The sequence below is a fragment of the Alosa pseudoharengus genome, unplaced genomic scaffold (assembly GCF_046254945.1).
Source record: "Alosa pseudoharengus isolate Yale_2024_CS ecotype anadromous, Long Island Sound unplaced genomic scaffold, YU_APseudo_1.1 YU_APseudo_1.1_scf_8, whole genome shotgun sequence".
Taxonomy (NCBI): Eukaryota; Metazoa; Chordata; class Actinopteri; order Clupeiformes; family Clupeidae; genus Alosa; species Alosa pseudoharengus.
Genome location: NW_027468870.1, coordinates 15,575,025 through 15,589,187, shown reverse-complemented (window position 1 = coordinate 15,589,187; position 14,163 = coordinate 15,575,025). Strand labels below are relative to the sequence as shown.

The 14,163-nt window shown below is 45.5% G+C and overlaps 1 protein-coding gene across 3 annotated transcripts in view; it reads right to left on the bottom strand.

Moving 5' to 3' along the window:
- Positions 1-524: 524 nt before the first annotated feature.
- The window catches only part of ssh2b (slingshot protein phosphatase 2b), a 31,312-nt gene continuing 17,673 nt past the window's right edge, over positions 525-14,163 (bottom strand). For all 3 annotated transcript variants that reach the window (XM_076273489.1, XM_076273490.1, XM_076273488.1), the window contains 12 exons: positions 13,982-14,046; positions 13,492-13,613; positions 13,265-13,330; positions 12,986-13,051; positions 12,609-12,803; positions 10,449-10,542; positions 10,170-10,298; positions 7,479-7,525; positions 6,838-6,984; positions 6,003-6,203; positions 3,141-4,026; positions 525-2,666 (listed from right to left, as the gene is read on the bottom strand). In XM_076273489.1, the coding sequence (XP_076129604.1) occupies positions 1,275-2,666; positions 3,141-4,026; positions 6,003-6,203; positions 6,838-6,984; positions 7,479-7,525; positions 10,170-10,298; positions 10,449-10,542; positions 12,609-12,803; positions 12,986-13,051; positions 13,265-13,330; positions 13,492-13,613; positions 13,982-14,046 (3,410 nt within the window). In that variant the 3' untranslated portion in view covers positions 525-1,274. The remainder of the gene's footprint in view (positions 2,667-3,140; positions 4,027-6,002; positions 6,204-6,837; positions 6,985-7,478; positions 7,526-10,169; positions 10,299-10,448; positions 10,543-12,608; positions 12,804-12,985; positions 13,052-13,264; positions 13,331-13,491; positions 13,614-13,981; positions 14,047-14,163) is intronic.

The window sequence follows — 14,163 nt, the reverse complement described above, 5'->3', positions numbered from 1 at the left end:
CTACGTGACGTCCCTGTGCGCCGCTCAAGGGAAAAAAAAGAGAAATACTGGGGCACATGGAATGGGAAGAGGGAGGGCTGGGTATATAAGCTGGGGGTCAAGGCGGTCCTGTCTATTTTCGAAAGGTCCATGTCGGAGCAGGGCATATTCTTCCAAGTAAGAGGGTCACAGTGAGAAAAGACGCCGGGAATCATTTGGTAAGAAGGGATCATATAATGTTTTTAGTGCCTGACTCAATGTATGAAGATTTGGATAGCTAACAAGACTATCTAAATGCTCAAGTCTTTGACACTAGTTTATCAGGATCCATTTCTGCGCAAAGAATACATTGTAGGCTACTACGGTTCTGTTGCCTGGTCGCAGAGCAGCACGCAATAACTTATCTTTACGCTGGGATAATTTGAATGAAATCAACATGAATTGTCCACAGGAAAATTAGCAATGGCTTGTAGGCCATTACAAAACATGGACTATAATTTCGACCATCATAAAAGTATACAGATCACACCCACACAGATTTCTTTGTCAAAATAAATATAATTTGGTTTAAAAATTGTCACAGTTAAAAACACTAAAAAGAAAACATGTTTTTTTTTTTGCCAACAGTAATACAATTCAATTTTACACAGGACAAGAGACCCTAACACCATAAACACATGCCTCTATATGCAAACTTATATCTGTCTTTAAATCGTCAAAGCACCCCATAATGTGATAACTGGACATAAAGTATTCAAATAAATCTTTTGTTTTGTGCATAGAACACATTTTTATGACATTACGAACATTGTCATCATGTATTATTCTCTTACTGTTAATCTAACCATTTGATGTAGGCCTTTGTACTGTGTGTATTAAATATCATTTAATGGCAATTGCATCATTGTGTGACCTGTTCCCATGTTCATAATATTTATCCTAGGTTTATAATGCAATTGTCTTTTTTAAGGTAAATGGATCAGTTATTGAATTGAAATTTGTGTTTTGTATGATATAACCTATAACAGATTTATAATTGTTCTTATGTGCAGTTATTGCATTATGAGTTGGCCCAAGCTTTTTATACACAATCCCTAGCAAACAAAATTTTCACATACCTGTACACACTCCCTGTCTCTCTCTCTCTCTCTCCACAACCAAACACTCTCTCACACACACACATATAAAATTAACAACATTACAGTCGTAGTTACATACCTCAGATACAGCCCTGAATAAACCCACATATCACCAACACAGAAACACACTCACACACACTAACAGCAAAAAAAAGGTCACACGGTGTGATACAAAAAGCTGACAGTTCTTTTCTTCAGCCTACGCAGAGGGTGTGTCCTTCCATACTGCTGCCTCGTTGCCACAGAAATCAAGTCCGGAACCGACTGGGGCGTGAGCCCTGAGTTCTGTGCCATGTCACTCCACCCGTGAGCTGACGGATGAGGGGCAGTATCAGACAGTGGCACGGTGGCATCATCATGGTGACGAGCCTCTTCCTTCCTCAGAGGGTCTTCTGTGTGCGTCTGGGGATGGCTGGAGGGCAAGGAGGAGGAGGAGGAGGGGGGAGAGTTGGATGAAGGATCGTGCTGCGGGCGTACGCGCTTCTTCTTGGAGGCATCATCTGTGGGTGCCGTGCCGAGGCGCCAGTGAGCAGGCGACAGGCCAGCAGCGTCCAGGTCCCAGTCGCCGAGGTCGTTGGCGGTCAGTTCCAGGGAGCCCAGCTTGGCCAGAGAGGCCGAACGCTTCATCAGCGAGGGCGTGGTGAGCCCCGCCTGTCGGATGCGTGCCCCTGCCTGTCTGGATCGCTCCCGTGGGTCCCGCTTGCCTCTCCGGCCGGGAAGCCATGATGATGGGCCCAGGTCGGACGCCAGCGCACTGCGCACCTGCCTCAGGAAGGCTCCCAGCTCCTTGAGCGTCTCCCATGCCTCCAGCAGGTCCGCCTCAGTGCGCGGGCCGAAGAGGCCGTCCTTGTCGGTGCCCGAGTCCTGCTCGGTGACGCCCTCCAGGTGAATGACTGAGACGGCGGAGGCGGAAGTGTGATCAGGCTTTGTGGAGAGGCCGTCAGTGCTTGGAGTGGTGCTGGTGCGGTCCGGCCTTTCCTCAGTTTGATGGTCTGCTGCTGATGAAGATATTGTGCTCGCTTCTTTTGTGCCCCCTCTGTCCAGTTCCTGAGCTCCTTGTGGAACCCCTGCAGTCTTCCCATCGTCTTTCTCCACGTTCCCCTCCACCATCCCTCCGTCCAGCTTCTCCATAGCGTCTGGCGTCTGTGGAGGGGTCGGTTGGGCCGTGACCGGCTTCTGCTCAGAGTCCTGGCCGGGAGGGTTGTCCTCTGCTTTGTCCTTGGGGACGGGGGAGCGTCGCGGGGGACTGTGAGGGGCCGGGGCGGGCACTGGGGCCACGGGAACTTCCAGCTCCTGCCTGAGTCTCTGCTCTAGCTCCCTGGTGGCCCGCCGGACGGTCCCCTTAAGACAATCGCCAGAGGTGGAGGGGGTGGCAGTAGGCTGGTCCTCTGCTGGTGTCGTCTCCACCTCAGCCCTCTTCAGTTCCACCTCCTCATTGTCATTGGAGCTACATGGGTTTGATTGGCAAGCAGTACTAAGGGCTGGGGTTACAGTGTGCGTAACGGACTCCAGTTCTGTGATAATGTGGTGAACAGACACACTAGCTTCCTGTAGCAGAAAGTAGAGGGAGAGAGAAAGAGAGAGAGAGAGAGAAAGTAATTTAGTAAAAAGAGCTGTTAAGCAAATTACAGTACAGCTTATGAATATGAAAATAAAATTCATAGATTATAACATATAATATAATATATGTCTTATGAATATGGAAATAACATTTATAAATGTAAAATAATGTAGAAGAATAAATGTGCTGGTGTATTATTGTAGAACATGCCTATGCTGTATCTAGTTTCAACTCCAGGGGGCAGTACAGGCTATGGAAAAGGATTTGTGGTTCCAAAGGTCTTTCTCAGTACCAACACAGTCCCTTACTGTACAAATAATATTAAAATATACAGTGTATATACTTCTAATGAGTGGTTTGAAAGCAGCTTGTTTTCCTGAGGAGAAAAAAATCTATCCACACTATGACTGGCACTGTAAAATCCAAAGGGGATTTTATGACCAATGTCCATTTATAATTACCTTGGCCTGTTGGTCCCCGTTCCCAGGGTCATCTTGGACAAGTGGCTCATCTGCCGGTTCCGGGCTCCTCTCCTGGGGTGAGTGCTGCTGCTGGGTCAGCTCTAACGGGCAGCCGGCTGCTCCCTCCTGGGACAGGCCGAGGAACTTCTCCCGCGCGCTGAAGAAGTCAATGTGGTCTGTGCTGAGAGTTGGCTTGGCGTCAAGTGTGACCTGCTCTAACGTGGCACTGAGGTGGTCGTCATCGCTGCTGCCCTCGTTCTCCTCCCCGCCTATGAAGAACGCAGGGTTGCCTTTCTGGTTGCTTTTGCTCTCGGGCACCTGCATGGCTTGTGAACTTGAGTCAAAAGTCCTTGCAGCCTTGGTCACTGATACGTGCGTGGGAGGATCGCTATTTCCATCAGGCACAGTGGAGGAAGCCTCAGAAAGTCCAGAGGCCAGTTCAGGGGCCAGGATGGTCACAGGGACAGGTGTGGGGGGCAGGTGATGGAGAGCCGGCGGTGGGTGAGGGCGCCCCACGGGCACAGTCTCCGCCACGGTCACCGCTGCCACGTCGGACCTCGCCTCAGGCACCACAGTGGCCGCCCGCGGCTGAGGGAGCTGGAGTCGATGGGCCCCCTGCTCGGAGACGGGGTCCTGGGGGTCGCAGAAGCCGTTGGAGACGGGGGTCTCTGGCGCTTCCTGGGTGACCGGGGCGCTGGTGGTGGCGGATGGGGAGAGGCTCTGGAGGAACTCCTGGAGGGAGGGCGAGGGCTGCGTACAGCTCTGGTTGCGTGGGTTGGAGCGGCCCAGTGTGTAGGGCCCTGGCGCCGGCTTCACCAGCGGCTCGTGGTGCTCCGAGAGGTTGCCGTCTGAGTGGGAGCGCCACAGCTTGTTGTGCCTCTGCTTACTGGGGAGAGAGAGAGAGAGAGAGAGAGAGAGAGAGAGAGAGAGAGAGAGAGAGAGAGAGAGAGAGAGAGAGAGAGAGAGACAGACATAGAGAGACAGAGGAGAGATGAAAGAGAAGAAATATGTCAGGTTATATAAGTAAGGGATAATATATTGTCCGCCGGTAATTATCAGAAAATAAGTCCCTTCAGGTCGAAGCAAAATCCCTCCGCGCACGGCTACTTGCCAAAACGAGAAAAGAAACCTAACACAATGGCTCTTTAAAAATGATTTTCCTACCGTTTTGTGTCTTCCGCTGACAAAATAAATAGTCATATGCCACACAGATAGAACTTGACAGTTTCAGGTGTTGCGTGGCAACGTCTTACTAGCTTACTTTCCTTTTCAATGAAATTCTATTGCAATAAGTGAATGGACGTCTTGCGGAGGGATATGAAAGACGTTAATCAACCCATTGCCATTAACAGCGGTGATTATATACTTTGCCGGTGATTATATAGATTTAACATAGGTCCGAACGTTGGGAAGGCCCATTCATGTGAATAAAACTTTCTGCAGCACTCTGAAGAGCCGTGTAATAAAAAGGTATGAATGCTTACCTAACTTCAACCAAACTAATATAAAGAAGACATGGATATACTTACAAAGACAGTAAAAAATCAAAGTAGTAAAGAAATTAATTATAGTAAAAAGAATCATATCATGTAGGGAAATATATGGCCTCTCACTAGGACAGTAAGAAATATATCCACAAGTAAAACTATCTATTACAGGAAACAGACAACTGCCTGGTTGACAGCTCTGCACACAGCCAACATTCCTGTGCATTGCTGGCCACTGAATGCTACATAGGATGACTCAGGGGAAGCTGGAGCCCAAGCCCCAGACAATGACAGGTAATTAAAACTTGTGCATTATAGTCATTTAGATCAAGGGCATTGTTGCTCAATATTTCAAAAGACTTGACCGGACCTGAATATGCAAAAATCCATGCCGCGTGTCATACCCACTCCCACGCCACCACAAGCACACACACACACACACACACACACACACACACACACACACACACACACACACACACACACACACACACACACACACACACACACACACACACACACACACACACACACACACACACACACACACACACACACACACACACACACACACACACACACACACACACACACACACACACACACACACACACACACACACACACACACACACACACACGAGGCAGGAGGCTAAGGTGAGAATGGAATGTTGTGGAACAGCTACCAAGACACTCAACAACAACACAAAATCATTACTGTGGCATTTCTGATCGCAATCTCCCTAAAATAACATGGATGAATACTCAGTCAACTATGTTTCATTCACTCATGACACAAGGACAAAGTAGTTTGAAATCCATCTCTTTGTTCAACGTGCTTTGTTCCAACATGCTTCGTTGCATTGGGCAATAATTTGTGTTGTAACAATGGATGGGCTGATCTCCAGAAAAAAATGTGGCTGTCAAAAGAGGACATTAGGACTCTCCCTCAATGTACACACTAAGGATTTATGACTGGGTTCACTGAGATAAGACAGACTGACTGAGACATTTCAACTATTGACATGATCTACAGGCTATGGATACATAACAGCTTTATACTGTAAATAGTCTGCACATTCTGAAGATCAACATGTATTTGTATTTTACATCATTTTAGATGAAAGGGGACATTATGTAGTCAAAAAACAGGTTGGTGTTAACAGACAATAAAGGTTCTCAAAAACCACCACCACGATCTAATCAGGTCCATTATCATCATCATGACCACCTCCAAACCAGGATGACGATGATGATGGTCATCATCATGACCACCTCCAAACCAGGATGACGATGATGATAATGATGATGATGATGATGATGATGATGATGATGACCATATTCCCTGACTTGATTGGTGTGGAGCTGTTCTGTACCTGGCCAGCAGGATTCCCTGGTACTCCTCCAGCTGCCTCATGAAGGAGGGGTTGGGCTTGGTGACGGTGCGCCGCTCTTTCACGTAGTCGAAGGCCCGCTCCAGGTCCCAGCCATACTCCTTCATGGCGTAGGCGATGACCGTCGCTGCCGAGCGACTCACGCCCATCTTACAGTGCACCAAACACTTGGCGCCATTTTTCCTGAGAGGGGGCAAGGATGAGGGGGGAGATGAGGGTGAAATGGCCACACGAGGGAAACTGAAAGTGCATTAAAGGAGCTACAACATGAGGGATTCCGCAGGCTTTGAGTTGCCTTAAACGCAGCCACACTACAATCTTCCACTGACATGCATTGTATGTAATACAGTGGCCACAGATGGTACAACACAGTATTACAAGACAACTGTGGCCATCGCTGTTTTCAATACTAACTTCATGGAATATCTGGACAACACAGACCATATCCGTTTTTGACATTATGGGTTGTTTCTTCACATTCTGTTGCTAATTCGGGGACTTGTTTGGATGTTTTAAACTCACAACTCAACAACTCCACCTAGCCCCTTTAACTGGCACTAGGGGATGTCAAACCTCTTAACGTCTCATTCCTGAGACCAGGGTTGTGCACAATTCGAATTGCAATTATGCTTCCTGTTTGCTACCTCAATTGAAATGCAAGTGAAATTCAAGAATTGAATTGGAATTTAAGAGCCAGTTTCAATTCAATTCTGGAATTTTGCACAAGCCTGCCTGAGACATACTGATGCAATCAAGACAAGGAGAAAAAGTGGATAGACAGAGAGGGAGAGAGGGAGAGGAAAACAGATACACATACTTGGCCCTGGATATGAATTTGTAGGTGTCATTCCAGTAAGCCAACAGGTCAGTGGCCTCCTCGTCGTACACACGGATGTTGTGGTACTCAAACAGGCCCGGGAAGAAGTTGTCGATCTCTCTGGTCACATTGAGGATGTACTGCACACTGGAGAGAGAGGAAGAAAAGACACAGCATGAATACTGAACTGGACAGTGCAACAGTGCCGCAAGGCTAGTGTTTTTTTTTAAAAAGAAAACAGGCCGGATGGTTTCAATAAATACAAACTTGCTTGAACACAGAGACACACACTCTTAAAAACACTCTAGACAGCCACATTGACGCATACGGCCCATTTAAAAAGTTGGCAAACTCAATTTGCTAATTTAACACCATGGGCAAGACCTTAACCACCAACACTGATGAGTCAGCTTAGCGCTTCCACATGCCACATAATTACAGTTTATGCATGAGAACTCTGCTTGTTGAGAGACTTTGCTCTTTGCCTGCCATCTAAATTAGGGCCCATACTGTTTTTGCCCTCGTGGACCTAATCTGTGATGCTGCTTAAAACTCTTCATATCTCCATCGGAATTACCTATGTATAGAGGTGCTACCCACTGTTTAAAAAATGATCAGACACAGGGTTGAATTGTTCTTACCCGCTATTCTGCAATTCTTCTAGATTGGAGGCGTTCCACTCAGAACCCTGGGGACAGAGAGATCAGTCAGTTCTCCTTCACATATGAGTCACAACACACTCATTTCTCTACCTAGTCCAGATGTTAATGTTTAAAATTCAGCTCTGCTTCAGTTTATCTCCATCGTGCTGCTGTGCACCCTAATCACTGTGTGTTTCAAATCATTCCTCTGCTCTGGAAAATCTCTTTGCTGATGTAGTAAAGACAAAAGTTTTGATTAGTCAAACGAACAGTTCACTGGAGAAGAGGGGGAGACATACATAGCCATATTTTGCTGCTCTTCATACTTCATACATCCTGCACATACACTTATTATGACCGCCGCGCAGTGAAGCGGCGGTCATATACTGTAGGTTTAGTCAGAATTTTTTTCTTTTTTTTTTTTTCTTTTTCTTTTTCGCATGCCCAAATTTCCGTCAATGATTCCCGGGACACTGAAAGACCGGGGTACACGAAAATTGGTGGGCATGTAACCCCACATGGATAGCATGGAACCATTGTTTTTCGTTTTGATCTGTAGCCCCCCTGCTGGACTGGACCCCCCGAAAGGAGGGTAGGGCAGACACAGTTTTCTGTGAATATCTCGAGAACCGTAGGGTTTAGGAGGACCATTTTTTTTGTATGTTGATCTCAAGGGGCCATGTCAACCCATTACATAACCACTCATTTCATGTATAGCGCCACCTAGTTAAACACAAAAAAGTAAAAATGAGGTGTTGTAATCGCAGGTATCTGTGACCTAACATAGTCAAAACTGCACGAAATTGGAAGTGTAAGATCATTATGACACCCTCTGTATGCACGCCAAGTTTTGTGGAATTCCGTTCATGGGGGGCCACACAATAAATTCATTTATGTTACTATACACCAACTGGCCTGTAGGTGACCGGAGACAGTTTTCTGTGAATATCTCGAGAACCGTAGGGCCTAGGAGGTCCACCTTTTTTATGTATGTTGGTCTTAAGGGGGCATGTCAACCCATCCCATTACCACTTATTTCCTGTATAGCGCCACCTAGTTAAAAATTAAAAAGCAAAAAATTAGGTGTTTTCATCACAATATCTCTGGCTGACAAGGTCAAAACTGCACGAAAATAAAAGTGTAGGATCATTATGACACCCTCCGAATGCATGCCAAGTTTTGTGTACTTTCGTTCATGGGGGGCCTTACAATAAAATAATTTATGTGTACATTTAGTGACGTACACCAACAGGGATTCCCGGGACACTGAAAGACCGGGGTACACAAAACTTGGTGGGCATGTAACCCCACATGGATAGCATGGAACTGTCGTTTTTCGTTTTGATCTGAAGCCCCCCCGCTGGACTGGACCCCCCGAAAGGAGGGTAGGGCAGACACAGTTCTCTGTGAATATCTTGAGAACTGTAGGGCCTAGGATGACCATTTTTTTCCGTATGTTTGCCTCCAGGGGTCATGTTAACCCATTTCATGTGCACACATGTGCACAAACAGATACACACACACACACACATACATTCACAGTAATCATACGTATGACACATACTCACACAGTAGACATATGTACGCTTGCATGCACAGGCACATACGCAGGCACACACACAAGCACGCACACACACACACACACACACACACACACACACACACACACACACACACACACACACACACACACACACATAACATAAACATGTACATGCACACATGCACACAATTCAAGAATTTCTCAGAATTATGAACAGGCAAGATGGAGGTGGGGTTGTATAAAATTAATTTTACATGTGAAATCTATGCACTAATCATGTTTTGGTACTTGTTGTCTAGCAGATACCAGTGAGAATTGAGTGTGGATAATGCAATTTAGTGAGACAGTTAGAATCATATAGGCCTTTCAGCGTGATTTATTTTTGTGGAAAAAATGTGTTGGACTGGGCGGCGGTCATATTTTGTACCGCTCTGCGGTACATCTAGTTCTTACTACTCTTATAATGTTACTGTTTTTGCACTACAATGGTACTGTTACTACACTGCACATAGCTGTACATACTGTACATATGGTTCATACTGAATATCCTTATTTATTCTGTTTTTCTCATAATATATTCTGTTAATACACAGCATATATCTATATTATTCTTACTACTGTTATAATGTTACTGCTACTACATTGCACATATCTGTACATGTTGTTCATACATTGTTCATATTACAGTCATTTATTCTGCTCTTATAAGGTAACTGCTAATACACTGCACATATTTATATTTAATATACTCTAAACCACCTTCTGTAAACCAACTGTATACTACTGTCTACACTGCACTATATTTCTTGTCCTGTCTATGCACCACCTGTACAATGTGATATACTTTGTATATCACATTGCACTTTTTTGCTTTTTTACACTTCTGGTTAGACGCAAACTGCATTTCGTTGTTTTTGTACTCGAACTCTGCACAATGCCAAAAAAGTTTAATCTAATCTAATCTAATCTAATCTAATCCATGACTATCCATGAGTAGGAAAGGGAAACAGTGCTGACAGATGCAAGAAAGAGGACATAACATATTTAATGCAGAGAACAATGTAACATGAGGATGAAAAAGGTGTGTGCCGTAGGTGAATGGATCTGTGAGATGTAGAGGCCAGTGAGGAGAGGCCCAAGGTACTGACCAGGAAGACGTGGTCAAAGATCGCGGTGGGGCTGTCCATCTGGCCCAGGATGACGATCATCTCATTGTCGATGTATTCCTTAAACTCCCGCAGGTTACACGTCATCTGCATCTCCAGCTCTGTACGGATCTGTGCAAGGGGCAGGAAGGAGTAGACAGAGGTAAGAACAAGTGTGTGTGTGTGTGGGGGGGGGGGGGGGGGGGGGTGATTCCACCTGTGTTAGGTAGAGGAATCAGTGAATCAAGTTAGTGGTGTCATGAACAGAGCGAGCACACACACCTCTTTAGATGTGACGTTCTCCAGGTCTTTCTGCATCATGATCTCCCGTAAGCGGGTCTTGATAAGTCGTTCTGTTCGCTCCCGTTCCGTTGGCCTACATGTACAGAATTGTGGAACATAACATCAGTACAGAAGTAAAGCTTTCCACACACTCAAATAAACCACTAAGTATACAGGGCAACATTGTGCCACTTGCAGCTAACTAACTACCAAACTGACATTCACATATTGTTTGTCATTTTGGCACAAAGGGGAGAGGACAGAGGTGATCTGATTTACTCATGGTGAAACCATGTTGAAACTTGGTTTCTCAGTAGGCTGTATGTGAGATCCAGATCTGCATTCGTCTGGTTACTTGCACATGCTGAAATGAGCCTAATCGCTTTCTATGTGCAATGCCACATTTGCATGCATTTTAAATATGCAAACATAAATCTAGTGAAATTCAAAATCACAAAATATGTCTATAGCCACCACCATCACAAACTAAACCCATTATGACAGTGGATGTCAATAAACTCTTTGGTGCAAAGTAACATTTCAACAAAGGCAAGTAAAGTAAAGTGCATTGCCATTCATTATTAGTGCTGTACACTGTGCCTTAGTATAGTATATATACTCTTTTGATCCTGTGAGGGAAATTTGGTCTCTGCATTTATCCCAATCCGTGAATTAGTGAAACACACACAGCACACAGTGTACACACAGTGGGGTGAAGCACAGTGAGGTGAAGCACACACTAATCCCGGCGCAGTGAGCCGCCTGCATCAACAGCGGCACTCGGGGAGCAGTGAGGGCTTGCTCAAGGGCACTTCAGCCGTGCCTACTGGTCGGGGTTCGAACCGGCAACCCTCCGGTTACAGGTCCGAAGTGCTAACCAGTAGGCCACGGCTGCCCCAACTGCTGCTGCGGCTGTACACTGTGCCTTAAACTCAGGAAAAATATTTACCTCACAATTCAAATCTAAAGCTGAACTGAATCTATTCATATTGAGTCATTACACTTTTCTTACATCACATATGGATATTTCATCATTTAACATGTACCAGCATGTAAATGCACACTGCATTGTCTGAGAGACTGACACACACATACCACAGAGATTTCTCATGCAACAGTGTGTGCCAGATCAGGGACCTATGACATTGTTACTAGCTGTGCTATCATGTCAGCAGTTATAGAATAAACTTGTATCAGAAAGGGAAGTCAGGTCACAAGTCTTGACTTGTACTGCAAGTCTCACAACATTCACTCAAATACCAAGGGCGTCTTGATTTCTTGATAAGTTTAGGCCATACAAGGTCCTCTAGATGGAGATGTATGGATGCCAGAGTCTTATGCTAAGTGTAGAAACCAAGCCAACCGCAAAAGCACTCGCTGTGGTGCCAACTGACTTGTGAGTTGTCTCGTGTTGCCTGTGTGTGGTGAAAAACGTTGTTGTACTAGAACACACCGCAAAGACTACTATCCACAGTCAACTACCTTGTACATTCCACGCCTGCGTGATATGTAAAAATGCAAACAAAGCAGCATTTGTCACCATTTTCACACTACTCTAGCTCATAACAGAACCATTTCACAATTGATTTACTTCTAATCAATAATGTGTCGGAAGATGCAAAGGGCACTGACGTTGTCAGTCCTAGATCTTCTGTTTGTGGAAGAAAGAAAGACAAGAGGAGAAGAAAAAAAGAATCCATAGGCTGTTATTAGCCTACATCCCGTCATCCAGAGGTAAGACACAAACTACCGGAATTGGATCTTCATAGGGGAATATCTATATACTGCTTCTTGGTAACAGGTAGGCAAGCTAAACAGCCAATCAAAGAACTTATTTCCCCAACGGCTCCGACACCGACTCAACATGTTGACTCACACGGATTCATGTTGACAATTCAATTGACACCAATTCAACCACACAAACCAAAAGTAAAGAATGTACATGATATATGTTCTAGTCATTACATGACTAGACACACACACACACCAAATCAAATACAGTCTTTCTGACTCTAGTCATTACATGAAAACCACCTCAATGTGTAAATATTTAGAAAAAAATCAATTTTACGGCCTATCTATTAATGAGAGCCACAGAAAGAGTCCACACATACACGACAGTTGGCATGGGGTGGGGTTGGGTACACACTGAGCACTCACACGTCAGAGAAGAGCAAAGGAGAGTCGGGTCGAGTGGACTGCACGTCCTGCATGGCGTTCCACTCGTTGATGCGAGCCTGGTCCGACGCAACGCGGCTCTGGTAGTAGCTGACCCATGTCAGGAAGAGGCTGCCAGGGAAGTAGTTGTGGCCTCGGGCCACCTCACAGGCCTTATGGAGGGACTGCAGAGCCGACCTGGGAGAAGAGAGATGGGAAGAAACCAGAGCGATGAGATCTAGAGAGCTTCATACAAATGAATCAAGAAGTGATATGAAGAGAAAGGCTGGGGGGGGGGGGGGGTGGAGTGCAAAACAAGATGAGCAGACGGGGATAGAAGTCAAGTGAAGAACGAGCAGAGGGAAGTTGAGGATGCTCACCACATGGCCTGGACTGAGACAGGCTTGAACACGTGGATTTTGTTGTCTGTGGACACGCTGAAGCCTCTGTGAAGACAAACAGCCCACAGCCATGATTAGTTATGCCGCTAGATAAACAGAGCGACGGTTGTGTCTCTTCCAGTCCATTAAGAATATACACAGTTACAAAATACAGTGTCCCAGACGCCCCTCATAAACACTACATATAACTGTGCAGATTGTTTTAAAGTGTACTTATGAAAGCTGACAAACAACCACAAAATGAGATGACTAGCTCACCCATCCCCGTCCAAATGGATCAGTGTGTCACTCCAAAGTGGGAGTACCATGCCAATGGAACAGGAGCTGGAAACACACGCACACACCAAATCAAATACAGTCTTTCTGACTCCAACTGACTACCTCCCAAGACAAGTAATTTTAGTTAGGGACATAATGACCATAGTGACCATAATTGTCCATAACCACGATGTAAGATGTAACCAGACACAGGATCAAACACACACCCATCGGAGGGGCTGAAGTCCATGCCCAGCACAACACTCTCCTCAGTGTCCTGCCGGCCATTGGTAGAGACCACTACCATGTAACGTGTGCACTGGGCGTGGAAACTCTCCAGCCGCACCGCCTAATAGGAGGGAAGGGACAGAGACAGAGGTGAGATGTGAGATGTGTGTGTGTGTGTGTGTCTCTGTCTGTGTGTGTGTGTGGACAGTAACATTTGGACAGCAATGCAACACATTACACTGACCTGTCACTGATGGCATTTCATTATTTAAAATACAGAACTACCTATACATCTTGTAGTACACTTTGTGATTTAAGTATTTGAAACAGTAATTATGTGAGTACTTACAGTACAGTACTGTATGTGACTAGTAAGTGAACTTTGCGAGACATGCTTTGACTTTCATAACTACCGTCTACTCCTGATGTGATGAAACACTCATGACTGCTCTTATCGGTCATGTGGATGTGAAAAGAGGAACAGCGTACCAGTTTAATGTTGTCCTCTGGACGCAGCAGCGTGAACATATTCTGCAGGTGTTGCTGGAGGTCACCTGTAATGAGCGGGCAAAGGTCAAACAACATGTTTTCACAACACCCCAACTGACTCCCAGGACTTCACTGTGATACGAGGCAAAAGCCACACACACACGCATACACACACACAGACA